At 36.7% G+C, this 27,327-nt stretch overlaps 1 protein-coding gene across 3 annotated transcripts in view; it reads right to left on the bottom strand.

Moving 5' to 3' along the window:
- The window catches only part of PPP2R5E (protein phosphatase 2 regulatory subunit B'epsilon), a 146,803-nt gene that overhangs the window by 27,865 nt on the left and 91,611 nt on the right, over positions 1 to 27,327 (bottom strand). For all 3 annotated transcript variants that reach the window (XM_041758523.1, XM_041758525.1, XM_041758524.1), the window contains exons 4-5: positions 14,237 to 14,338; positions 7,616 to 7,708 (exon numbers count right to left, since the gene is read on the bottom strand). In XM_041758523.1, coding sequence (XP_041614457.1) covers positions 7,616 to 7,708; positions 14,237 to 14,338 — 195 coding nt within the window. The remainder of the gene's footprint in view (positions 1 to 7,615; positions 7,709 to 14,236; positions 14,339 to 27,327) is intronic.

The following is a 27,327-nucleotide window of genomic DNA, read 5'->3' as shown; positions in this document are numbered from 1 at the left end:
TCAATTGACTATCCTTGATAAATCTGACAGCTTTCTTGTGTAAAGACTTAGATGTACATAAGAAATGCTAAAGGTTATGTAAATCTAGATTTAATAAAAAATTACAATGAAATTTAAGCAAGCCAATCAATCATACCATTCTTAAATAAAAACACCATAAACTCTTCAAAGGCACAAGCCACAAAGTGTTTTGTCTGGCCCATACAAAAATCAGGATTTCCAGGTTCCCTTGACCAGCACTCCTTCCTGTCACACCTACACAACTTTGTTCGTACCACCTGTCTGGCTTCTGTAAAGATTTGAACATGTTATCCCTGCTTCTCACCTATTAAAAGGATATGCACCTGGCACTAATAAACATTTACTTGTAACACTGGAAGAAGTCAGTTGGTGATATGAATCCAAGGACAGGAGAGACCGCATTTAACATCTGAAAAAATCTCAAGAGCCAGAGAGGAGCCATATAAGTAGAGTCCAAAGAGTTTCTTTGATTTTTGAGAATGGTAAAAGTCGGATTTCAAAAAATTCATCACATGCTGGTTATGATGCCGACAGATCACCATATGACTTCACGGACTGAGGCTATTCTAGAAAATATGAAAAGAAGATTCTCAAAACAAGAACTGATCCTAAAAAAAATTAGTAGTGACAGCAGCAGCATAACATTTACTGGCCACTGACTCTTGTCAGGAATTGTTCTAAATGCTTACATATGTATTCACTTATTAAATCTCCGTAGCAACCTTTCACAACAAAATTATGATTATATTGTGGATATTCTGCAACTACCTGCCCAAGGTCATGCACTAAAAAATGCCAGCATCTGAATTCAAATCAGTGTATACACTTTTAAGTACCGATCTACACCACTTCCTGATGAGGACGAAAATGAGTAGTATTGAAAGGGCTTCTCAAGGGAACACTGAAAGCTTTCCATTGAACATCAGATTTTTGAAGGACATATACAAGGGACCAAAGGAAGGAAAACACAACAAATGTGAAGTATAAATGAATGGTGTAGTCTTATGGAAACAGTCTTAGGAAGGCTAATGAACAGAATCAGCTGAAGTTCATGAAAAATGCCAGGCAATAAAATGAGAACGTAGTCATAATCTATATTTACTATTCCTACTGATTATAACATACATGGTCATTATTTTTTAATGTAAAAAATGTAGAAATGTAAAAAAGTGATGACCATCACATTTAATCACATTTTACCAGACAGCTAATTTGGTATATTGCCTTCTGAAATTTTTAGTGCATATACAAACATTCCTTTTCCCTAAAATAAGACTCAAATTCAAAAAAATCATACTGTTCCAGAACATACATGTTTCACTTAAAAATAGATTATGCGTACCTCTCATTCTCTTTACAATCTGAACATTCCATAATGTGCATGTCCAGGATTTATTCAATTAACCCCCTACTAAGGAAGTTTTAAATTGTTTCCAGTTTTCTAATAATTATTAACAATGGTGCATTCAATATCACTGTATACATATCTTTGTGTACATATCTGACTACCTCTCACGGAATTGCTGAGTGGATAAAATTTAGGTTGACAAAAAAATTGTTTTTAAAGATTTTATTTATTCATGAGAGACAGTGAGAGAGAGAGGGAGAGAGAGAGAGAGAGAGGCAGAGACACAGGCAGAGGGAGAAGCAGGCTCCACGCAGGGAGTCCAACGTGGGACTCAATCCTGGGTCTCCAGGATCACGCCCTAGGCGGAAGGTGGCGCTAAACTGCTGAGCCACCTGGGCTGCCCTAGGTTGACAAAATTTAAGTTGATAGAATACTATCAGTTTTCCTCTTCAGAGGATTATACCAATTTAACATATATGTATGCACACGTACACATCTCTATGTATAGGTAGAATTTTTTATGGGTTTTTGGCAGACTAAGAAGGACGCTTTCCACTCAAGCCTCTGCTACATTCTAGTCTCTTTCCTATACATATGCTACATTGGTTGTTTTTGAAGATTTTATTTATTTGCTTATTTATTTATAAAGCACAAATGAGGGAAGGTACAGAGGGAGGAGAGAGAGAATCTCAAGTAGACTCTGCTGAGTGCAGAGTCCAACACGGGCTCAATCTTACAACCCTAAGATCATGACTTGAGCCTAAATCTAGAGCTGGATGCTTAACCAACTGAGCCACCCAGGCGTCCCATGCCACACTGTTTACATTCATGTACCTTTATAGTTTTAATATATTTACATGTTTTAATACCTAATAGGCAAGGCGTAGTATCAGTTTTCTTTTTCAAAATTTTCTTTTATTTCATGAACTTTGAAATTTTCAAATAAAGAAACTAATGAAATTTCATTTAGAATTACACTAAATATATAAATTAACTTGGGAGATTCTTGGATATCCTTATAATGGCAAATTTTCCATCTAGGAATACACTGTTCAAGGCTTCTTTGCAAAATTTTCTTATTAAGTATCATATAAACTTTTACATTTCATTTCAAAAAGCAGAGATTTTAAAACTAATATTGGAATCAAGAAAAATAAAATATCCTACTGTGGGTAGATAATACCAGCAGATGTTTTTACAAATCATCATTTTATCATAACAAGTTTACTTGTTCTAACTTGTAAGAGAGGTCACCAGCACAGTGATTTTACAGAAACACTGAGGCTCAGAATAGTCTAAAATCTTGTCTACAATTAAAGGCAGGGAGCCTGTCTTTGTATCCATAGTGTCAACTCAATGAAGCAGACTTAACAACTGTCTGTTTGGGGGTATGTCTTATTTTCCTGTTATCTCATGTTGCAAAATGAGGAGACTCGAGCTTGGACAGCCAACTGTATTAACTGGCTAAAAGCCACATTGCCAAGTAGGTGAAAAACCAGGATTTTAATGCAGTTCCTTCTTACCCACAGCACATATTCTTAGCTCCTATCAAACCCACAGTTTGCTAACTTTCTTTCTACTACATTATGTTAAAATAGCTCAGTTCTTATTTTGCTTTTGTCTTTACGAGAAGTGAGAATCAGAACTGTAAAGAATACCAGCTAACGCTATAGAAAATAAGGTTTAAATCTCGTGACTAGAATAAATTATATCTAACTAAATAAAAAAGGTTTAAGGTGAGATCACCAAAATTCCTTTTGAGATCTTTTGAGAAACCACAGAGAATAAAAAATCTGCTCAAAGAAAAAGAATGCAATAAACGTCATCCCAATCTGCAAAAGGGGAAGGTATGACGGTTCCCATGTCATAAGAAAACCAGGCTTAGGTATGAAACACACCAGGACTAGGTGGCACCATGGGAAGCTGTGGGGAGAGAAACGGGGTGTGTAAATAATGAATGAGTTGACTACAGGGGACGCAAACAAAGGAGCTGCCAACTCAAGGACAAGAAAGGCATGATGGCAGGAAAAGGAGGGTGGGGAGAGGCGGGACAGAATCTTGGCAATAATGCCTCAAGCTCCAAAAGGCCAAGCAGGTCCCAAGTTGGAAATAAATCTCCAAGGAAGGGAGCTCAGGCAAATTACATAGGGGACTGAAAACCCACTTCTAGAAGGGACTGGGATCCCATGTAAGTCATCAGTAGACTACCGGGTAGGAAAAGGGGCAGGAGGCCAACTTTGTAGGTTACCAACGTCAATGAATAGAGTATTCTGGAAAATGGCAGCTAATCGGCACCACCCTGAGCTTATCTCCAACATGATAGTTAATGCTCTCGTTAGTCATATGATTATATTCAAATACCACTAAGTGGTGTTATTGATTTTGCCAATACCCTGCCTGTCCCTTTCCTGATTGATGCAGGAACTGCTGTGCTGTGAGCCCTGATGTGAAGGTTGAGTTCATCAACAGATCCAGAAGAGGGAAGGTAAAGGAGGCAAAGGTTGTAAAAATGAGGAAAGGGCTGAAAACATAAAAGTAGATGGACTCACTATGTATACTTGATTTCTTATCTCCAGCAGAACTCAGAGACAGATAATCACATAGTTTGTAAGTACCTGGGGCAACATTAATAAATACCAATAAATAACAGAAAATAATAAACAATGCCAATAAATACCAGTAGCCCCCAGAAGTTCACTAATGAAAGGCATTCCTTTTTATGGTAAAATCTCAAGGCCCATAAATAGGGAGTGCTGTAAACACAAAGTCCTGGCTTCTCCCATAGCATCTGACAAAGTCTTTACACTCTCCTTATGAAGAAAAAAAAATTTTTAAGCATTTTTTTAAAAGATTTATTTATTGGGGGGGTGGGGAGCAGAGGGAGAAGAAGCGAGAGTTCTAAAGAGGCTCTACGCTGAACACAGAGCCTGACACGAGGCTCGATCTCACAACCCTGAGATCACGACCTGAGCCAAAACCAGGAGTCAGATGCTCAACCAACTGTACCACTCAGGCACCTCAAACAAAGCTTTAAAAATATAAGCAGGATGATACCATTCTAGAGTAAATTTCTAACAGGTTCAGGGATGAAATTCAAAGACTGCTGATCAATGAACATGTGCTAAAATAAAGAAAAGATGCTAAAGACATGCCAAAGACCTCTTGTCACCAGTGCTGGCTATTCTAATAATGACCCGAGATGAAGCCAACAGCTACTAGCATAGTTAAGAAAATCACAGATGTGATAAAGATGGAAGGAACAATGAATGGAGTGGAATGACAGACTCAAGATCCAAAAAGAGCTCAAAAGGCTGCGGAGAAATGATACTCTAAAGGAATATATGTCAGATTCTACATTTAGATTAAAAGGCAAACTGGACAACGAACAAGAACAAGGGAAAACATGGCTTTATAACATTATGCATAAAGCTAAATTAGAATTCAGAGACCACAAGCTTAACCTAAGTTAGCAGTGCCAGGGAACAGTAAGGGTAGCTAATGAGACCGCCCCTTTAGGAAACCTACACAAGGGAATGGAGAACCCAATTCTCAGCTGTGCTGGACTGACCAGGCTCAGGGCACTATGTTCAGATATACATCGCATTTTTAAAGACAAAGAGGTACATATTGAAGATTTCCAAAACGGACAAATGAGAGCTGACAGAAGTAAGAACGAGTCTAGAACAGAGAATGCACACTGACAGCTGCTAGGCTAGATCCAGAAGGCAGATGGGTTTAGTTTATCAGAACATTTCACGTAAAAATCTGGATTTGTTTCTCTTGAGGGGAAAAAAAAAAAGTCCCACAATAATTGAAAGAAGGGGAACAGCCAAAGCTCCCTTTAGTAGAAACCTGTCTACCTCCTATTATCTGACACCTGGTCACCACCTTGTTAGAAGTGAGCCTATAGGCACTTCAGCTGCAACTCCTGTTCCCAGGAAAAAGAGCCAAGAGGTAAACAAATGCACTGTATCCTAAGACCTGAAATGTTGCGTCTGAGCTAGTGAATAACTGAAGAACTAGTCTGGGGAAATAAGGCCGAAGGGTACAAGGTATACAGAAGTTCAACCAAAAAAAGAACTTTCTAACAAAAACACAACAATCTGCCCAGGTATATGGTCCTTCTTCACTAAAAAAGAGTAAATGGGAGTCACCCCTTCACAGCATCTCAAAAAGACTAACTCACTGGGTAAAGAACTACAACAGACAACCCAAAACATCTGTTTTTTTCTGATGTTTTAATCTTATGAGCTTTATTATCATCAGTACCCATCTACCACAAAGAACACACCGAGCTGGGCCCTGCATGCTTTTCTTGTAAGAAAAGCACTGGCTTCATCATAAGATCCTAGTTCTTACTGTTTCCATGTCAACTAAACACAGGCTTCACTATCTGATCCTCTCGGGTAATTTAATTTACCATAAATATCAGGGAACCTTAATATTTCATTAGTGTTGAGAAGTGAGGGCTACTCCTGCCTTGAAGTCATTCCAAGTTATAGTGAGGGGAATCACAAGGAGGCATCATGACATAATGGACAGAAAAACAGAATAGGAAATGTGCTTGGGAAACCTTGAGAAACTTTCTATGCCTCAGTTTATTCATCTATAAAATAGGCCTAAAATTTAGCTGTGTCTATTTTAGGTTACAGCACAAATTAAATAATGCACATAAAGATGCTCTGACAGTTATACAGTGCTATATAAATGTAAAGACTTTCCAATACAAAACATAGACCTATTACATGCTGCTTTTTTGTCTGAAATGCATTTTGCCTCCTTGGTATAAGAATCTGGATCAATCAATCTATTTACCCAATGCTCCATGCATCCACCTATTTACCTACCTCTCTTTTTCCAAAGCCTCTTTTCCAAAACCTCACTTTTCCAAAGCCTCTCAACCTAATATATCCAAAATTCTAAATTTATTAATTGACTTACGGAGGGGAAATGAGGTCATCACAAGGGTTATCAACATTTATCCAGGAAGGCCTAGAAGATCAACTTCCTGCCAAAATAATGTTTTAAATTTGAAGTCCTTTTTTTTTTTTTTTTAAAGATTTTATTTATTTACTCATGAGAGACACAGTGAGAGAGAGGCAGAGACATAGGCAGAGGGAGAAGCAGGCTCCATGCGGGGAGCCTGATGTGGTACTCGATCCCAGGACTCATGGATCACACTCTGGGCCGAAGGCAGGTGCTCCACCACTGAGCCACCCAGGCATCCCTAAATTTGAAGTTCTGCTTTACTGGCTCACTAGGAGATAGATATTTATTCTTTTTGACATGAGATGCCCATTAATCACTTAGGAAGGAGCTACAAATAGTCCACACACCAGTTGGCTCATGCACTCATTTTTATACTCAAGCACTCATTTTTTTTTTTTTTTAATTTATGATAGTCACAGAGAGAGAGAGAGAGAGAGAGAGAGGCAGAGACACAGGCAGAGGGAGAAGCAGGCTCCATTCACCGGGAGCCTGATGTGGGATTCGATCCTGGGTCTCCAGGATCGCGCCCTGGGCCAAAGGCAGGCGCCAAACCGCTGCGCCACCTAGGGATCCCCTCAAGCACTCATTTTTATAGATGAATGTCAACAGGAGGAGCAAGATGCTACCTAAAAATTCAATGTCATGAACATTCCCAAGACTGAGGTACAAAGGAAGATATGGCCTATAGTTATAAAATGTAAAATGGCAAATCAAAAATAACACACCCTGAGAATTTTCAAACAGGTGAAAGTTTAATCCCTTTAGAGGAATTTTAAGGTGTTAAACGGTGCTATTTCCTAGCTGTGGAAGCTCACCAGTATTTGACTTTGATTGTTTGTTGAAGGTTATTTATGTTCTGGGCCATGCTTATTCACTTTTAACAGATCTATACAATAGCTCCTTAAGAATCCTTATGCAAAGAGGAGTTTTCAAGATACACAAAGATTCATACAAACTAGAGGTCCTATAAATGAAATTCCTTTATAATTAAATTTTAAGAAAGAAAACTGCAGGGAGTTAGGCATTAGCACTCCTTATTGCTTAAAATGAAATTAATTTCTAGCGATAAATTAAACAATAAATTAAAGAGGTACCTATTACTTTTAACAGGCAATAAGGAAACTAACTTACACATGATTTGTTTAAAAGGTGATATAACTATCATTGAAATATTTTTAAATAATCAAGAGAAAATTAAGATAAAGTGTTATCAACCAACTGAAAAACAAATATACGCAACAATAAAACTTGGCTTACCTGTAATACAAATTTCTGATCTATGTATTTTTTGGCAATGCTGGGTTGGAATTCTTGGCTTTCCAAAAATCGTATGAAAAATTCATATACAAGCTGCAATAAACAGATTATAGTTAATTTCAAATTAAACCTCACTGAGCATAGTAGTATCAAAAACCATAGAAAGCCATGTAACACTAAAATTGCTTAGAAAATTGAGTTTTAATATCAATTACAAGCTATGCTAGCGCTCTTCTTGTAGCTCACAGTTGCTATTATGTTTTTTAACTTTTTAAATTAAAAATCTGAAAATACAGCCAAACAGAGCAAGTAAAACTCACCCATTGCCTCACTATTTAGAGATAACCACTGTTAACAATTTAATGTATAAACCTCTTGATTTTTCTCTATACTTCTACAACATTATCAATGAATTATAAACATATTTTATATAGTTTTCAAACTTTTGCCATCTAAACAATATATTGTATACAATTTATGTCAGTAATATCTAAGTCGCCATTCTTAGTAGCTACAAGTAGTCCATTATACATAATTTATATAATGAATAATTCCATTATTTATAATTCATTTAACCAATCTCCTATGCTTGGACATTTAAATAGTTTCTGAATTACTTCTCTATCAAATCATGCCACAATGTATATCATGTAATATATATCAGAGTACATTTGGTCACTTATTTCATGAGGAAATATTTCTAGAAGTGGAATTGTTAGAGCAAAAGATATCCAAACATTTGAGGATTTTCAACACTCATTTCTAAATTTCCCTTCAGAAAATTAGCAATTTACACTCCTCTAAGCAATATATGACACTTTAGCAGAATACTCTCAAGGAGTAAATGTTCTGCAAGGAATAAAAATATTCTCATCTGTGGAGTCGATCTCAAATAAACAGTACAGTACTGTTCTGATAACCAGTAGAAGGTCAATGTTTATGCTCTTTGCAAAATAAATCAATGTTAAAGTATACATGAGATCCTGGTATAATAAGCAACAGTATATAAAGAATAGAACTCTTAAGAAACAGACATTGGGTTAGAAGTCTAGCTCTGTCACTAACTGTGTAACCCTAGGCCAAGTTCATTTCTCTAAAAGTCTTGTTTCTTCAACTGAATAATGGGGATGAAAATCTCTAAGATTAAATATGATAATATATATAAACCACTACAAATAGTGTCTAACACATACCACCTAAAACAGCATTCTCAAACTTTTCAGTCTTGCTCCTTTACATTTAAAAATGCTTGAAGACATCCATTTATATGCTACATATGAAAATACATATATTTACATATATGTAAAATTAGAAATACAAACTGAGAGAATTTAAAATACATATTTGTTATTCATTTTAAAGCAATAAAATACATTACACACTAACATAAGTAATTTATTTTTTTAAGTAATTTATTTCTGTGGGAAATTACTTTCTAAAAAGAATTACTGAGAAGCATTATTTTTTATTTTTGAAAAATCTTTTATTGAATATTAGAAAACAGATTATTATCTGCTTCTGTATTCAATCCGTTATGATACACTGTTTTGGCTGGAGTATATAAAGAAATCAAGCTTCACACAGATATAATAGTATGAAAGAGGATGAGTATTTTCAGAGTTTTTTTCACATAACTGTGGAAATTCTTCTTTGATACTACACCAAAACTTGAGAATTTCTTAAATAGGAGTTGCAATGCAGAATCTGAAGACAAAATCAATGAATTTTTTATACTGTTACACTAAATTCTAGTCTGTCTTGGACTTTGAATTGATTTTTTACCAATGCATGGTTTCCTAACATCATTCATTGGCCAACTGGAAAATACCGGTTCACCAAGTTATGTAGATTTTTCAAATGCTGACAAATTTTATTGTACAAATCAAAAAAGTCACATTCCTTAATATCTCCAATTTTATCAAAAAGTCTAAGTTTTGATAAGCTATAAAGTTCAAGGTGACAGGAGAAAGATTAAAGTTTTCCAAAGTTCTAAATTTTTCTTGAATGCTTTTTTAAAAAAATGTTTATTTATTTATTCATGAGAGACAGAGAGAGAGAGAGAGAGAGAGAGAGAGGCAGAGACACAGGCAGAGAGAGAAGCAGGTTCCATGCAGGGAGCCCGACGTGGGACTCAAACCTCAGTCTCCAGGATCACGCCCCGGGCTGAAGGCAGGCGCTAAACCGCTGAGCCACCTGGGCTGCCCTGAGTGCTCCAATTTTATCAGTGGTAACAACTGTTTCACTTTGTCTATTTTTGAGAAAACATCCACCAAATACCCCCAAGATGAAACAACTACAATTTGCCAGACATTCCTTCAAGTAAAAATGGTATTTCATGAAAAAACAGCTAGATTAAGCTTGTAGCTCAATCACATAAATGCCTTAACACAAGACAACTAGTATATATCATTATGCAGTCACTAAGCTTTGGGCATATTTCCCTTTTTGTCAGAAGAATTTTTTTAATGTGTACTCAAAGGTTAAGACTTAATATTTAATTTCATAATTTTTGCTGCTTTTCCAAGAATATTCTTAATTGAAATTGGCTTTTTTTTTTTTTTACTTGTCAGTGCGTAGCAGTGAAGAATATGATCACAAAGCCAATTTGTCACAACCATCTTGATTGTGCTAAGGCAGCAGCAATTTCAACCACCAATGCTTTTACAACTATCCGTTCCAATGTCAACACAGTGAACATAGCAAATAGCATAGTATTATCATAAAACTAATTTTGCCTGTGTAGGCCTGAAAATCCAGTCTCAGCGTCCCCCAAGGGTCTGCTGATATCACTAACCTAAATGCATCATACCCTTTCAACTTCAGACTCTAACTTAACACTTGAATTAGGTATTCACATTAGGATTTTACTTAAAGTGAGAAACTCTTTTTCTCTTTGAAACTCTGAATTCGGAATAACTTCTCGCCCAATGATCTGAACCTTTCAAGCTGTACTTGTAGGCATACTAATATGACTGATCCCCCAACACCTTCTAGAAAAATTGTTTTTTTCAATACACTAATTTTTCAAATCTTTCTTTTACAAATAGAATGTCAGCCTTATTCAAACAACATAAAAGGGGGTTTAATTCCCACAAAGTAGAAAGATTCTCATCTTGCAGGCCTGACTTGTAGGCTGGCAAGGCTTTCTAGCAGGATTGGCAAAGTGCTCTCTCCTCTCTGGTGTTCCTTGAAAGCAGTTATGGTTTAAAACTGTTTGTTGGAAACACTTTAGATACACTTATTAATAAGCATAAATATTCTCTATGCTTACAAGACAGATTTTTACCACAGAATCAAAATTTCCCTTGAATTTCTAAAGGGAAAGAAAGACCGATGACAAAGACTGAGGACTAAATTCACTTTTCAAGATCACATAAGTGAATTCTCTATAGAACATGAATTAAAAAAGACTTTAGCATCTCTATTCTTCAGTCTCGAGTGTAAAGCACTAAAAACAACCCCCCAATTGTATATGGAAGTCCTGTAAAATAAAAATACCCTGGAAATACAGACCCAAATACAGAAAATACACAAGGAATAACCATGGTAACTGTGGTATACCAGTTTAAAAGATATCAATACAAATAATAGGCAAGATAAAATAACACACATACAGTAGAACTTTTGATATATTTAAACTAAAAATTTGTGGATTTATTTTTTTTTCTATTTTTAAAAAAGATTTATTTATTTGAGAGGGTAAGAGCAGGGGAGCGGCAGAGGGAAAAGGAGAGAATCTTTTAGCCAATTCCCGCTGAGCACAGAGCTCAAGACATGGGCTCAATTTCAGGACCCCAAGACTATAACCTGAGCCGAAATCAAGAGTCAGATGTTTAACCAACTGAGCCACTTGGGTGCCCCAAACTTTTTTCTATTTTTAAATATCTCCAAAGATCCATGATTTGTTAGCAGTTCTATATGGGCCACAAATTTAAGTCAGACAAGAAGTGTGAAGAAACATTCAACTGGCTAGATTCACTACCTAGCCTGCCACCCAATAATCACATCTCAATGCAATTTTGTTGTTCTGTACTTTATCAGATATTTGATAATAAACACTGTGCTTCCTTATAAAAATATATTCCAGAACAAGCAGTTAGCATACTGCTAATGTTGGAGTTAATAAAAAGTGAGAAGGTCTAAGAAAATGCTGTTTTGGTCAGAAAAATAGATTGTTGGGTCAATTAAAAAGTAAAATGTTAAATTTAGTGATAACTCACTATAATATGAATGATCTGCCATAAACAGAAAAGGAGATCTCTTGAATGTTTACTGAGTGCTCTTATCAGTACTAAAACCACCTATCAGTGGAAAATGGAAAGGTAACCAATTTATAGAGTCAGAATCCTAAGAGAAACAAAAGAATCTTGAGTACAAAGACTTTCATAAAGGAGTAGCTGGTGAAAGAAACAGTATGCCTACTGACTTGACCTTTATTACAAATGAAGGTTAATTTGTGAATTTTGAGAGTAGGTTTCCTTTACCTGATCTTGTCTAAATCATATTTCCTTTCTAAATCATATTTCCCCCTAAGTTAAAGCAGGCTTGAAAAGAGTGTCAACACAGATGAAGGCAGCTCATTCTGAAATACAGTCTGTGACTTTACACCCATAAGGGTATAGGTCTCATCATCACTCCTCACTGTGGCTTTGGTTTTAGAGTTTCAAGTGAACTAATAGCTAATGCTCCTGTAGTAATGACACAGTGTGAGCTAAAGATTTCTGGTGGCAGAATTTAGTTTCATAGCTTTAGAAACTGATTTGGTCATTATACTTAGGAAGGATTAATTGAAATACTTAGTTAAACTTTACTGCGCTTTAGGGGAAATTTAGATCTCTGGTGAGCATGACTTAGAGCATTAAAAAAGCTCTTGCAAATAGCAAGAGTAGTCTACTGTCTCTGAGATATAGAAAAGACAAGTTGAAACTTTGAAGACAGTTTTCTTTCTGTCTTTTCCACCATGAGATGTGGGATTTTCCTGAGGAGATTATCTTGTTTGTTTTGTTTTTAAAATTCCTTCCAGACTACACCACGTTTTATGAACTGGTGCCAAACATGAGGCATAAGACACAACAAGAAGTCCACCTATTCAAAAGAATTATGTTTTTTATTTTGTCACAATCTGAGATGTAACATGAAAAGCACAAATAATTTCCCAAACTTCTTAGATTACAGATAACATGTCTGACACCTTTAAAAAAAAAAAAAAAATCAAGTAGCTAAAATAGGAAATCAGCCATAGTGTTTTAACTAATTTACTCAATCTTGGCATTGGCAGCAGGAATACATATGTATAATATGCCTGGGTAAGAGCTGAGGAGACAGAGGCCCAGAAAGCTCTCTCTATAACTAGGAGAAACAGCATACATGTATATCTGTAGCAACCTTGAGTTGCCAAAGCAGGACAGGGAAAGTTGCAAATTGATGTCAAAAATTCTGACATGGGGAAAATAACTTTTAGGCTATCTCTGGGCTTCATCTTACTGCAGCACAGTTTTCTGCTCTTTAGAAAGTCAACTAGTTTGCCATAATTTAGAAATTCAACACTTAAACAAGTATTTTGTAGTTTTACATTCCTTTTTAACCCATTCAGTGGAGGATGTCCAGCTTTTCTCCCAAGTTGTATGTTAATTCTAATATGTATCCAACATCAAAGATAAACATGTAATAAACATGGAAATAAAGTTTAGCTCTACTAGAAATGTTAAAAAAAAAAAAAAAAAAAAAAAAAACACAGTGTGCCGTAAACACACTTCAAAGATGCCTCAGGATGAAAATGTTTAAGGTTCTTGTCCCTTTCTACCACCTCTTCCCTTCTGGCTGGTTGTCATCCAGTCTCTGAGGACATTCTAACTCAATGGAAAGAGAGCTCTGAGGAGCATTACATACACATTTCCTTGTTCTGTTCCTTTGAGAAATGCTGGCCTGCAGCGCAAGCAGCCAGGAAGAAAAAATGGAAAATGACCAGTATGAATAAGTAAATACAGTACAGATGGGCCTAGTGCTGGCAAGGAGATGGCAGGGATGGCCCCGATTTGTTGGCACACGCATATGACCAGAAAACATGGCCTTCTCAGTGCAAGAGAGCAAAACTGGCCTTCACACAAGCTTTCTAACAGCTGTTGCTCTTCTTACAACACTCTGAAATAACTATTTCAATTTGTTTTTGCCTTTGCAGACTACAGAAACACATTTGTGGTTGTCACCTTTGTGACATTCGTGTCACCTTCATGACAGGCATTCAAGGTCCCCAGGGTACCTGCTGATGAAAATGAGATATAGACTCTGTGACCTAATCATATCTAATATTAACGTGAAAATAGTTCAGTTCCTGCTGGAGGCTCCAGCAGACAAGATCATATAGAAGCTCTAATAGAAGAGCAAAGAACTGCTGGCTGGAACCACAACCTGGGATGATTCATACTAAAGCATTACACTGTATTTATTCTTTGGGCATCCTAATTATCAAGAAAGAGAAACACAGAAAGCATTCTCTAGCTTTCCATTAATGTATTTTAATTTGATTTCTGGGTGAATAAAGGCCTTCAAGAAATTCCCATACTAATCAGCCAATGAGTTAATGGATCTTTCTTTTATAACAAATGGCAGATTAAATGGTACCTGTAAATGTGGCCACGATGCCTCAAGGGTTGGTTCATCTTCTTCTGGATCAAATTCATTGCTGTCACTAGGAGGGAGAGTTCTGAATATATTGCAAGATACCTAAAAATAAACAAGCAGCACAGTTAGCTGGAAGCACCTCTTGGGCAGCCTTACACAAGATTTGCAGCCAGCTGAAGGTAACCTAGATGACAAACAATAAGAACACCACCAAACTAGAATGGGGACCTCTTTCTACAGGCTCCGAGGCCAGGGCCACCTCTAGGCAAAGACAGAAAGCAGCAGAGCTGCTCCTCCTGTCCTCTTGAACAGCAGTCCTCATCTTTATATGGCCATCCCCACCCTAGGTCCCTTTAATTTTAGACCTCCCATCAAAGCCTGTTCTTGGTTACTCACCCATCAAGCATGCTTCTAATTAACCAATTTACACTAAGATATAAATAACTGCTAATGAGTTTTACGCATTTCCCTTCTCAGGTTTATTCACAATTTGCAAATTTACAGTTGAACTGATGGTAAAATTTTAGGCATTGTGAGAAAGCAAATCAGAAAAGATATTTCTGAACCTAAAACGCTTGAAATTATACCTAATCTGTTCTTAGTTGGTTGACAAAATACTGGGGTCCCTAGCTGACTCAGCTGGAAGACCATGCAATTCTTGATCTGGGGGTCGTGAATTCAAGCCAGACTGGATGTAGAGATTACTTAAAAATAAATAAATAAAACTTAAAAAAAAAGTAATGATGCCCAGGATAAAATGTATTGCGATACAAATCTCTATCAACTAATTAGGTATATTCCTTTACCATAGGCAATTTCCAGATTAAGTACTGGTTGCTCAAAGAATGGCCAGGAGTTGATAACTGCTAAAATTGGGCAATAAAGAGATGAGGACTCATTATTCTATTCTACTATTTCTGCATATATTCCAAGATTTCTGCAGAAAACGTTCATTTTTAAAATGAGGTTGCTACTATTCTCAGGGTTCCCTTTCAATTTCTGTTTCTTGTCCTACTTAGTCATCTATCCTCTTCCAAGGACCCAAATATATCCTCAGATATGAAGAATAAAATGGGGGAGGAGTGAGTGGGGGCAGGAAACGGGGTAAATGTGTAGAAGACAAGAAGGGAAAAGAAAGGAAACTGAACCAGGACACCTGGGTGGCTCAGCAGTTGAGCATCTGCCTTTGGCTCAGGGCATGAACCTGGAGTCCCGGGATCGAGTCCCACATCGGGCTCCTGCATGGAGCCTGCTTCTCCCTCTGCCTATGTCTCTGCCCCGCCCCTCTCTCTCTCTCTCTCTATATATATATAATGAATAAATAAATAAAATCTTAAAAAAAAAAAAAAGGAAATTGAACCAGAAACCTTGGCTGGACTTTCTACACAATGCAGAAAATACAAAGTATAATATACGCTGTTCTGAAAGAGGAAAGACTTTCGGGGTCCTATATACCCTGTGTTTATTCATTTAACAAATATTTATCAAATGTTCATTATATTCACATACTATTCCAGACACTGGGAAACTAACAATGAACAGAGCAAAGAAAAGCCTGTGCCCTCCAGGAGCCAATATTTTAGTTAAATTCACAAGTATCTCATTTTTCTCACTATGGAAACTGAGCCCAGATGTATAAACTATGAAAAGCAGATTTTATTTTATTTTAAGTGTAATGAGAAGCCATTAGTTGATCTTAAACAGAAATGTGACAGGATTTGATTTTTACTTTATTTTTTTAAAAGATTTTATTTATTCATTCATGAGAGACACAGAGAGAGGCAGAGACATACGCAGAGGGAGAAGCAGACTCCCTGTGGGGAGCCCGATGCAGGACTCAATCCCAGGGCCCCAGGATCACGACCTGAGCTAAAGGCAGATGCTCAACCACTGAGCCATGTAGGTGCCCCCTGATTTTTGCTTTAAAAAAAAAAATCGTAAAAAAATAAAAAAAATTTTTTAAAAAATCGTTCTGGCAGCTCTCTGTATTGAACAGACAGAGAAGGGGCAGTTAGAAGCCTTTGAAGGTGGCAAGCAATGATGATGGCTTGGACTGGGATGGTGGCAGAGGAGACAAGTCGATTGATTCAAAATCCACTTTAGAGGTAGTATCTGCTGCTGGCCTGAATATATGGGGTGAAGACAAGTAAAAATCAAGGATGAGTCATAGATGTAAGGCCACTTACCCAAGATGGAGATGGCTGGGAAAGGGAAAGCACTGTTTACTTGTTTGGATGGGGAGGTCAAGATCCAGTCAGGAATGTGTTAGAGATACAATATCTAGGAGGTAATCAGATAGATGAATCGAGCCCTCAAGCTAGACAGGTCAGGACTAGAGACATATAAGGACTCCTTGGCATAGAGATGATTTTAAAGCCATGAGACTAATGGATCACCTTGGAAAGGAGTAAATAGAAAGGAAAGGACCCACACCATCCAACATTCAGAAACCAGACACAAAAAGAACCATCAAGCAACACAAATGAAAAGGAGTAGGAGGTAGGAAAAGAAAAGAACTAGTTTGGGAACTCAGGAGCTAAGAGGGAAGAGTATGTGAAGAAAGACAAACAGGTCAAACTGCAGCAAATCCTACTCTGAGATTGACTAAGATACGCAAAGACCGGTATCTAACTGTTGGATTCTACAGTCCTATGAAGTGGGTATTATCATCATCTCCAATTTATCACTGAGGAAATGGAAATACAGGTGTTGTTAAGATCTAAGGTAACAGGGCACCTGGGTGGCTCAGTGGTTGAATGTCTGCCTACGGGTCAGGTCATGATCCCAGGATCAAGTCCCACATCGGGCTCCCCACGGGGAGCCTGTTTCTCCCTCTATCTTTCTCTCTGACTCTGTGTGTCTCTCATGGATGGATGGATGGATGGATGGATGGATGAATGAACGAACGAATAATAAATAAATAAATAAATAAATAAATAAATAAATAAATAAATAAAATCTTTAAAAAAAAAAAAAAAGATCTAAGGTATAACTTTAGATATAACCTTAGTAACCAGCAGTTACAACTGAACCCAGGCTGTCAGGCTCTACCAAGTGTTCTAGAAAAGTAGGTAGACCTTTTTTTTTTTTTTTAAGATTTTATTTATTTATGAGAAAGAGAGAGAGAGGCAGAGACACAGGCAGAGGGAGATGCAGGCTCCAATGCAGGGAGCCTGATGTGGGACTCGATCCTGGGTCTCCAGGATCATGCCCTGGGCTGAAGGCGGTGCTAAACCGCTGAGCCACCCGGGCTGCCCAGTAGACCACTTCTTTTGCTCTACTTTAACTTAGATGACTGGGGGGAAAAAATCATTATATGAGAATGTTTTTGCCATGGCTAATGGCATGTATGTTATTTTTGTCCTTTCCCATGATTATTAGAAATTCCGTTTACAAAGAAACTAGTGACTTTCCAGAAAACCATCAACTAATGACTTCTTGTCAACCAGCCAGCCACACTGTAAGCAAAAGAACAAGTCTTTTGGGATCCCTGGGTGGCGCAGCGGTTTGGCGCCTGCCTTTGGCCCAAGGTGCGATCCTGGAGACCCGGGATCGAATCCCACGTCGGGCTCCCGGTGCATGGAGCCTGCTTCTCCCTCTGCCTGTGTCTCTGACTCTCTCTCTATCTCTCTGTGACTATCATAAATAAATAAAAAATTAAAAAAAAAAAAAGAACAAGTCTTTTAATTACTTGTTTTCGTTCATTCCAACTAAATTATCTGTATATACTGTACTCTTAACAATTTGTTTTCCTCTCCCAAGATATAAAAGTAAACCATTTAATAAAAAAGGAGGGGATACTTCTGTATAGTAAAAAAAAAAAAAAAAAAAAAATTCTGCATAAAAAAGACATGGAAACTTCTGCTCCCTTATCCTCTTGGTTGTATAAACTCTCTTTCAGTGCCAACAAGTGCTGCAGCAATTATTTGTTCACATATTTGTCTGTCTTTCCCCACTAATCAAGAATATGCAACATCACATTCACATTTGCTTCCCTAGCACCATATGAGACATCCAATAAACGTTCACAAAATTAAAATTTGGACACATTTACAAAACAGTATATTTTGGTTTTGCTTTTTAAAAACTTCAAGTTACAGTTTTCTGACTGATTTAAATAAATCTAGGTTATTTAACTAAGATGTTTAACTCTGTACAATATTCTAAACCTCTGATTTAGTCAAGGTTTCCTCTCTCAATTGCCACATCAAAAGAATGTCAAGTTGTGTAAATAATCCAAACAGCAAGTAGTTCTAAAGGCATGCACTTCTCACTTAGCCACATATTGCCATTTCTTCAGATATGCCTTCCTTATAATGCTTTACTTAGCTTACTTCTAAATATTCACCAGATGAGCAACGAGGAAGCACAAATCTATTGGGCTAGACAATGAAGAGCTGACTCAACTGGTTAAGTAGTTTTCTAGCAAATATGGAAAGACTGTCAAAGCATATCAAGTGTCATGGAAATGGCCAAGCTTTTTGATCCAGCCAGGTACATATTAGGTGCTCAATAAAAATGTCATGAGTGAATGAATCATTGCTCCATCCTTGAGAATCTATTCTAAAACACTAATCCAACACAAGTCTGAAAAACTACTTAAAGTAGTCATTTGCAACATTCTCCAAAAAGTGTAAAATTGGAAATAACCTTTAAATCCAACATTCAAGAAGTTCATCAACTTAGTATTGTGCAGCATTAAAGATGATGGCTATACAAAAGCACAAAGAAATGTTTATGAATAAAGACTTAGGGGGAAAGACAGCTGAAAATGATGTGACTGTAACTATAAGGGATGGAAATGGGTAACTAAAGAGAAATTTTTAAGAGCTGTAGTAAGTAAAAGGAATATGGATGATAAACTAGTAGTTGCTGTTATTTCTCTTGAGGCTCACAAAGTTAAGTCCTAAATCTATAAAGAGTGTAAGTTGTAAGTTAGAGACATACAGTATATAAATTATGCATTTAATTTCAATATGAAAATGGGCTCTTGAATTTGTTTGAATAAGATTATTACTGAAAAAAAAATAAAAAAAAAATAATAATAAGATTATTACTGAAAAAAAAATAAAAAAAAAATAATAATAAGATTATTACTGTCAGGAGAGTCAAAAATCAGAGCTTCCTACAATGCCTAGAGCCTACCTCATGAATGGATAGATGAAAGAATTAATGGGTCAGTTTAACTACACAATTGAGCTCCAAAATCATGAATTTAAAACTCTGTTATCCATGGATTTGGGGGGGTGGGAGCAGTCCTCCAAATCCTCTGACTTTGCTACAACATTTTTTATGTGTGTGTCCAATTTGGTAAAAGATTCAGTTGTGTTGGGCAGATTTTCAAAAGATTCCCAAGATCTTAAAATGGCTAAAATCACTATCCAAACTGGTAGATTTGCTTCCATTAAATCTTTATCACTGGCTACCACTTCTGATTTATAGTCCAGGTTTTTTTTTTGTTTAAGCTTTTATTTATTTATTTGTGTGTGAGAGAGAGAGAGAGCACAAGCATGAGCAGGGGAGAGGGCAAGGGGCATAGGAGAAGCAGCCTCCCTGCTGGGCAGGGAACCTGACATGCAGGGCTCAATCCAGGACCCTGGGATCATGACCTGAACCAAAGGCAGATGCTCAACAAACTGAGGCACAGGAACCCCTATAGCCCAGGTTTTAAAGGGATTTTTTTAAAGGGATTATTAAATAGGTAGTATTACTAAATAGGTTAATAGCAGCTGTATGCTAATGCAAATATATCATAACTATAAGTAGCCACCAACATCAATCCCCACCACAAAGCAGTTTTGCAGTCTATGTGGCTAGATTAAAATGCACCAAGGTATTTCTAAAGTCACAAAAACTGTCTCTATATTTAAATAAATGAGGCTCTAGTCCTAAACAGATTATCCAAAATGAACAAAAGAATTTTTTTAAGTAGACTGCAGAGATGTATTTTTATATTTTTATTTTATTTGTTTTTCAACTGTTTTATTTTCATCTACACTAGTGTCAATGCAAAGGCAAAGAAGTTTAATAAGTGTCTTTGAGGTAGTCTGATTCATTTTCATCCCAAAGGCATTACAACAAACACTGAATACTGGAATCAAACTAAAGGTTTGAAGGCACTGGGCTGGCCTCCAGAAAGTGGCTATAAGGACAGAAAGCAAGGCTGAGGGAACAGGAGGAACAGATGTTAAAATCTAAATAACCCCTCCTCAAAGATAGAAAATTTAGGATTAAGGATTCTACTGGGTGGCTTCTACAATCAGATCATATTAGAGAGACTCTGTTATCCAACTCCCTCTTCTTATAAATAAGGAAAGTCCAAAGAGTTTCTGAGTTTTTCAAGGTAATGAAGGACCATGATATGCATGGAAGGTTTGTTCTCAGGATCCTTTCTCTGGCACACCACCTCCATGCCATCATGAAGGCTATGCACGGACCTGATATTTTTGTCTTTCTCCTCTGATTCCCCTACCACATTTTTTTTTATCAGTTTTTAACCCTCTCTTTGTCTCATCTCTCCTTTCCCATCACCTTCCTCCTACATTACTGGCCAGTGGCCTTCAATGACACCCATGGACATTGTTTTCCTACCTGAGAGAATTCAGAACTATGATGAACCTGCTCAGCATCAGAAGAAAAATAGAACAGTCTCTTCATCCCCACTCCATCCCCAGACCTCCACTTTCAAATCATCTTGATTACTGTCTAGGTTTCCCTCTGGTTCCTATTCCCCACATCCCTTCTGCTCCATCCCCCCCCCCCAATTAGATTCTGAGCCCCTCAACTACTCCTTACTAATTTCTGAATGCCTCACACCTTCATATAAAAAAAAAAAAAAAAAGAAATAGCAAGAGTTGCCAGATTGCCAGATAAAATACAGGACACCAATTAAATCTGAATTGCACATCAACAAATAATTTTTAGTTCAAGTATGTCCCACATCTTGCATGGGATATAGTTAGACTTTAAAAATTATTTATCTGAAATTCAAATTTAACCATGTACCCTGTATTTTTATTTGCTAAAACTGACAACTCTAAAATAACACTAATATTAAGAACCTCTTCTGGTTACAAGTTAGTTGTGACATGGAACCACAGCACCATCTCAGGCAAGGCCAGGAACCCAAGGGACCAGCTGCTCTCTTATTTTTTCAGCTTTTTGGTTTACCGCTGATTACTGTGAATTATGGTGCAAAAAAAGAATAAATTTCAAGGCCTTGGCCAAGTGAGAAAGACAGCTTAACCAGATCCCAAGTATAAGGCCCCATAAGTAAAGGGGAAGAAGTGTTTAGGCATATTTTAGTCAGGTTTTGATTAAACAAACAACTTACTATTATCCGACTTACAATATCAAAATACAACTATTAATGCATTATTAAAAGATTTTGTTTATTTATTTGAGAGACCATGCCAGGGCACACGCAGGCATAAGCAGGGGGAGGCGGAAGGGGAGAAGGAAAGGCAGACTCCCCACTGAGCAGGGAGCCCAACCTGGGGCTTGATCCAAGGACCCTGGGATCATGACCTGAGCCGAAGTGATACATTTAACTGACTGAGCCACCCAGGCACTCCACAACTATTAATATATTTTTAGGGCAGCCCACGTGGCTCAGCGGTTTAGCGCCACCTTCAGTCCAGGGCCTGATCCCTGCAGACCCAGGATGGAGTCCCACATCGGGCTCCCTGCATGGAGCCTGCTTCTCTTTCTCTCTCTCTCTCTCTTTCTCTCTCTGTATCTCATGAATAAATAAATAAATAAACAAACAAACAAATAAATAAATAAATAAATCTATAGAGTTGTTTAAGTTCTCTTATTTAATCTAAGAGTTATTTAAGTGACTAAAACAAAAAAGCCCCTCCCTTACCCCAATCTCTTTATCTCCATAGAAACTACTAATTTTACACTATGATTTTGGTTGGCATTTTGCTGCTGTTGTTTAAGGAAAATGACTAGCACATTACAAAGGAACAGAAGGTGGCTAGTGCCTAGTAGCTACTCACCAAATATCTGTAAAGATTAACAAAAAAAAACAAAACAAAGGTAAGAACAATATAATGAGTTATTAAAAACAACTAATGAATACTTTCAATTCCTCTTAGTTATATATGTTAGCACTGTTAGTATTTAAGGCGTGTGTAGTTCTCAGGGAACCACTTTTAACTACAGTATAACAAAGCATACTGTAAATAATAATCTTTTCAGTGATTTATAATACTATTTTCTAGATGAGTAAGTATCACTTTTCTTGGATAAAGTGTGCACTAGTTGACCTCAAGAACATTTCTCCCTCTGTTATCTGTGACACTAGAATTTCATACATTAAGCAATACTGCAAGTATATTGTCTATAAATATAAAATGCTGACATCATAGATATAAAATGAATTTCCTTGAGGTTACATCTACAAAGTAAATTTTCTAACAAAAAAGGGACAATATAAATGATGTTAAACAGAGAACATTCAAGCAAATTAAAAAGTACCATTATTCCTCTAGCACTATTTGTATTAAGACCTCAAGTAGCAATTTCAATGATATCCATCAGTTTTTCATCCAGTTCATTCATTCAGTCTCTCATTCTATAATCCATCATGTATTGAAAAGAAACAAAATTATTTAATCAAGCATTTAGAACCATGAGTACCCAGTAAATGCAATGTTGAAGCTGTCATCATACGTTATTCTCATAGTGTTTTGTGTTAGCTCCCAAAAATGCATTTAAATATTATAAAACATATTAAAGTAAGCAAAAGTTACTTTAAATCTCTAAATCAGACATTTGAACAGAGAAGACTATTTCCAAACATACCAGAATTTGTATTAAATATTCAAATCTAAGAATCAGAACTAAAATTCTAACAGAATTTGCCTAAATATCTTGCTATACTATTTATGTTTAGAACATAAAAGTAATATATGATAAACATACACATAATGTCAAGTTACCTTTGGTAACACCAAATATAAGAATTCTTAATAATCCCAGTGATAACCTTTCAAACCTGACTCTCAATCCCTTTTAAAATAATTATAAATAATTATTGATATATAAAATCAAGGAGAAAAATCTCAAAGCATTTGTAATTATGCTCAAGAAACTTAGAATCAGAACAGATATGTATCTTCTAAGCTGGGACTTTGATTAGGAAACAAATGGCAAATTTTTCAAACTTTCAATTAGCACTTAATTTAATTAACTGGCAATTTGTTCAATCAGTTGTTTCTAAAGCAAAACCGTATCTTTTAATTACCATAAATTTACTGTAGTTTCAACTCCAGACTAGATACAAAGTCTCTTTTTAAACCTCCATCAATGTGAACGAACACAGCTGTTTAAAAGTTATCTGAACTTGTGAAACCATTAAAATAGCCTATTCTAACATAAAGACATGTCCTCAGCACTAAATCTAAAGAAAAAAATTTAATTAAACCAGTATGACTTCTTATGAGTCCCCCACTGCATGTCTACCTTTATTCTCTAACATATCAAATACATGACTGTCATTACTCTGTAATATCATCAATGTAATTAAAAATTCCACGCAAGAATTTCCATAAGTTATTATTACAAACACATTCACTTGAGATAAATACAATTCCTTGAGCCAAAATAATCTCTGCAGTGCTCTTGTTTGCCACAAGAAGAGAGGTCTCAGCAACATACGAGGGACAAACACTCCAGGATACGTAGGTGTGGTCAAGCCACTCCACCAAGAGTGTCCACATTTTTATCATAAACCACCTTTGTGGACAAAGCTCTACACTTAAGAGAAAGCAGTCAGAGAACCAGAAACAAAGACAGCATACTCTGTTTACATGTGGCTAAGAAACATGCCCTTGTGATGGCTGTTAGATTTGTTTTACAACACCCGGAAATCTAGAAGAGGACTTAAAAGATTTCTAAAGTCAATGATTTCAACCTTACTGTTACACATTCATAGTCATACCTTTAATCTGTATTACCAGGGCTTTCTAGGACACAGTAACTATTCTATGAAACCTGATTTCTGAAATGAAGCAGAGGGAACATCTTAAAAATGATAAAAGAAGCTTAACAGTCAGTTGGAGAAAGGCACTATCAAACAAAAAGGAAGTTTAAAAACTTATATTATCCAACTAGAATCTTCAAATATGAAGCCAAATTCAAAAGACAAGATTAAAGTAATAGAAATGGGGGGGGGGGGGCATGTACTATTTTCCTAACTCACAAAGATGTCATTGTTACTTATGTTTCCGTTAGCAAGTATTTCTTTCAAAATCTACTAGGTATACACATCATTAGATTTATATAGACTAAAAAAATCTGTTTTCATTGTTACTGCTGCTGCTGTTGGTTTAGCTGATAACTGTTATCATCAGTTGGTATAAATGTATTTAACAGACACTGTTTCTGAAAATAATTTGATCCCTTTAGACTTTCAGTTTCTTTTTTTTTTTTTTTTAAGATTTTATTTATTTATTCATGAGAGATCAGAGAGAGAGAAAGAGGCAGAGATACAGGCAGAGGGAGAAGCAGGCTCCATACAGGGAGCCCAAGGTGGGACTCGATCCCGGGTCTCCAGGATCACAGCCTGGGCTGAAGGCAGCGCTAAACCTCTGAGCCACTCAGGCTGCCCTAGACTTTCAGTTTCTAGAAAGATTAGAACACACTGACAACTGTATGGAAGAAAGGAATCTGTCCATAAGAGATCAAGAACACAGAAGCAACAGAATTTGAATACAGATCAAAGTAAAAACAAGTAGTTTTGTGGAATACGTCAACAGTTATAAGGAGACAAAAGGGGTAAAAATTAAAGAAAGTACTCTGCCTTTTGTTGTACTGTTTTTTTTTATTTTTTATTTTTATTTTTTTTAATTTATGATAGTCACAGAGAGAGAGAGAGAGAGGCAGAGACACAGGCTGAGGAAGAAGCAGGCTCCATGCACCAGGAGCCTGATGTGGGATTCGATCCCGGGTCCCCAGGATCGTGCCCTGGGCCAAAGGCAGGCGCCAAACCGTTGCGCCACCCAGGGATCCCTGTTGTACTGTTTTTTACCTACTGCATGCCCATCAGATGAGAGATGCCACAAGGGCAGGAAAAGAGATGGGAAGGGTTTGAAGATGCACAGGAAACAGGAAGACATATGAGTTGAGTCCCCTCCATGTACATTTCATATAAAGTTCAAAATCATAAAAAACTAACAGTATTAATGTTAGGATAGTGTCGGGAGATAGACTTCAAAGCAAGCAAATCTGTGCCGTTATCACAGTCCCATATCCAGGCATATTTTAAATGGGAGCTCTGGATGAGAAGGTGGCACTGGAGTTACTGAGTAGTGGGGCTTGTCTGAGGTGAGACTGGTTGGCCTATTTCCTTCCCACCAACCCCGAACCATTCTCCTTTAATTGGTGCCTTTAGGTCTTTCTTTCGGGCTTGTCTAATTCTCCAAAGAAGAATCAACTATCTCTCAATCCAAAGCATAAGGGATCTGAGAACTGAGTGGCAGGCAAGAGGATCGAGGATCTTCCCATTCAACGGGCTCCACTACATTTAGAAAAGTACCCGCTGCTCTCAGCAGTACCTAATGTCCCCAATCCTGATTCCCTCCAGCGTAGCCTCTGCTGAGAGTAAACCTTCAGTCTTTTGTTGCCTGGTTTTGGGGGAGTGAGGTGAGATTGGAAGTTCTAGCTACTTCTTACACAGACTTTCCACCAAGTCTCCTCTTTTTGCCTCCATGCAGCTTTAGTATGAAAGGCATCTTTGAACCTTCCTGCAGTTAATGTGATGTGGATTGGCTACTTCCGGATATTCCCTGCTGCTGCTTCCAGCTTTTTCTCATCTGCCAACATAGTGACCACCAGTTCATTTGCTTTCTAGTTTCCAAAATGTTGATTCTGAGATCTCCTCTCCATTTTGCTTTGTTCTTCTGGGTTTTACTTATTTTCAGTAATTTTTGTCTGATTTCAGGAGGCAAAGGAAGCAAATATATAAATGCATGTATTCAATTCCCATTATTCACTCAAAAGTTAGCAATTATTTCCTATTAAATTATATTTTCCATTCTCCAGTTAATTTCTACTAACTCAAGTAATTTAATTTTCTTATGTGAACATGTCAATCCCTTTTAATGGGAAAGAATCCAGTAGAACTGCAAGAAAACCAAATGGCAGCTGCTCTAACCTTAGGCAAGGTAAAGTGATACCACCACCAGTTTTCTTTCTCAGAATTAACACCAACCACATTAATAGGTCTTAGTGTGAAGCAAAATAGAAAAGAAAGCATATTCTGGATCTTGAGATCATGAATATACAAGTCACACAAATGCCTGAAAGTCATCATTTCACCTAATGAACAACACAAATCCCCACCCAAAAAAAAAAATCAGCATTAGAATTCAAGGTAGCATAAAACTGAACCCATGGCACAATGTTCTTCTCTATAATCACTTTTCTGTCCTCACTTCTACTAGGACTTCTGTTTCCAGGGCACTAGGATGTCCTTAATTTCACTTTTTCCAGTTATAAACAGAGCAGTTCTGACATCTCCCTAGATCTCAAATTCAATCTAGTCAAAACCAATCTCATCCTCATTGACCTCCACTTCCCTTTAGAATTCTCTTCTCACCTTCATCATTCTAAGCCTTTAGAACTTTAACTCTTCCTCTCCTGAATCTGCTTTAAGTCATTTTATTTATGCCTTCACAATGTCTCTTTGGTGCTACTGGTGGTGCTATTTTTAATAGTGGAAATTTGGATACAGCTTAAATGTCCCAAAATAGTTAAGTAGACAATCATATATCCTCATAATGGAATATTAGATAGCCATTAGAATGTTTTTTCACTTCATTTAATTACATTGAAAGCACGTTTACATCACAATGCTAAAGAAAAAATTTTTAATTAAAATCATATAATTATATATACTATGTAATAAAGTAATATAGTAAGATAATACAATTTATATATATATATGAGATATATTTATCCCATATATAGTAAGATTTGAGAAAAAATATTTAACAAGAAGAAAAAGGAAAAGAGTACAAAGATTTTCCTGAATGATGGCAATGTTCTAAATCTGGGGTTATGGCTATATGAGTACATAGAAT

Source organism: Vulpes lagopus, chromosome 6 (genome assembly GCF_018345385.1).
Source record: "Vulpes lagopus strain Blue_001 chromosome 6, ASM1834538v1, whole genome shotgun sequence".
Taxonomy (NCBI): domain Eukaryota; kingdom Metazoa; phylum Chordata; class Mammalia; order Carnivora; family Canidae; genus Vulpes; species Vulpes lagopus.
This window is presented reverse-complemented; position numbering and strand designations above follow the sequence as displayed.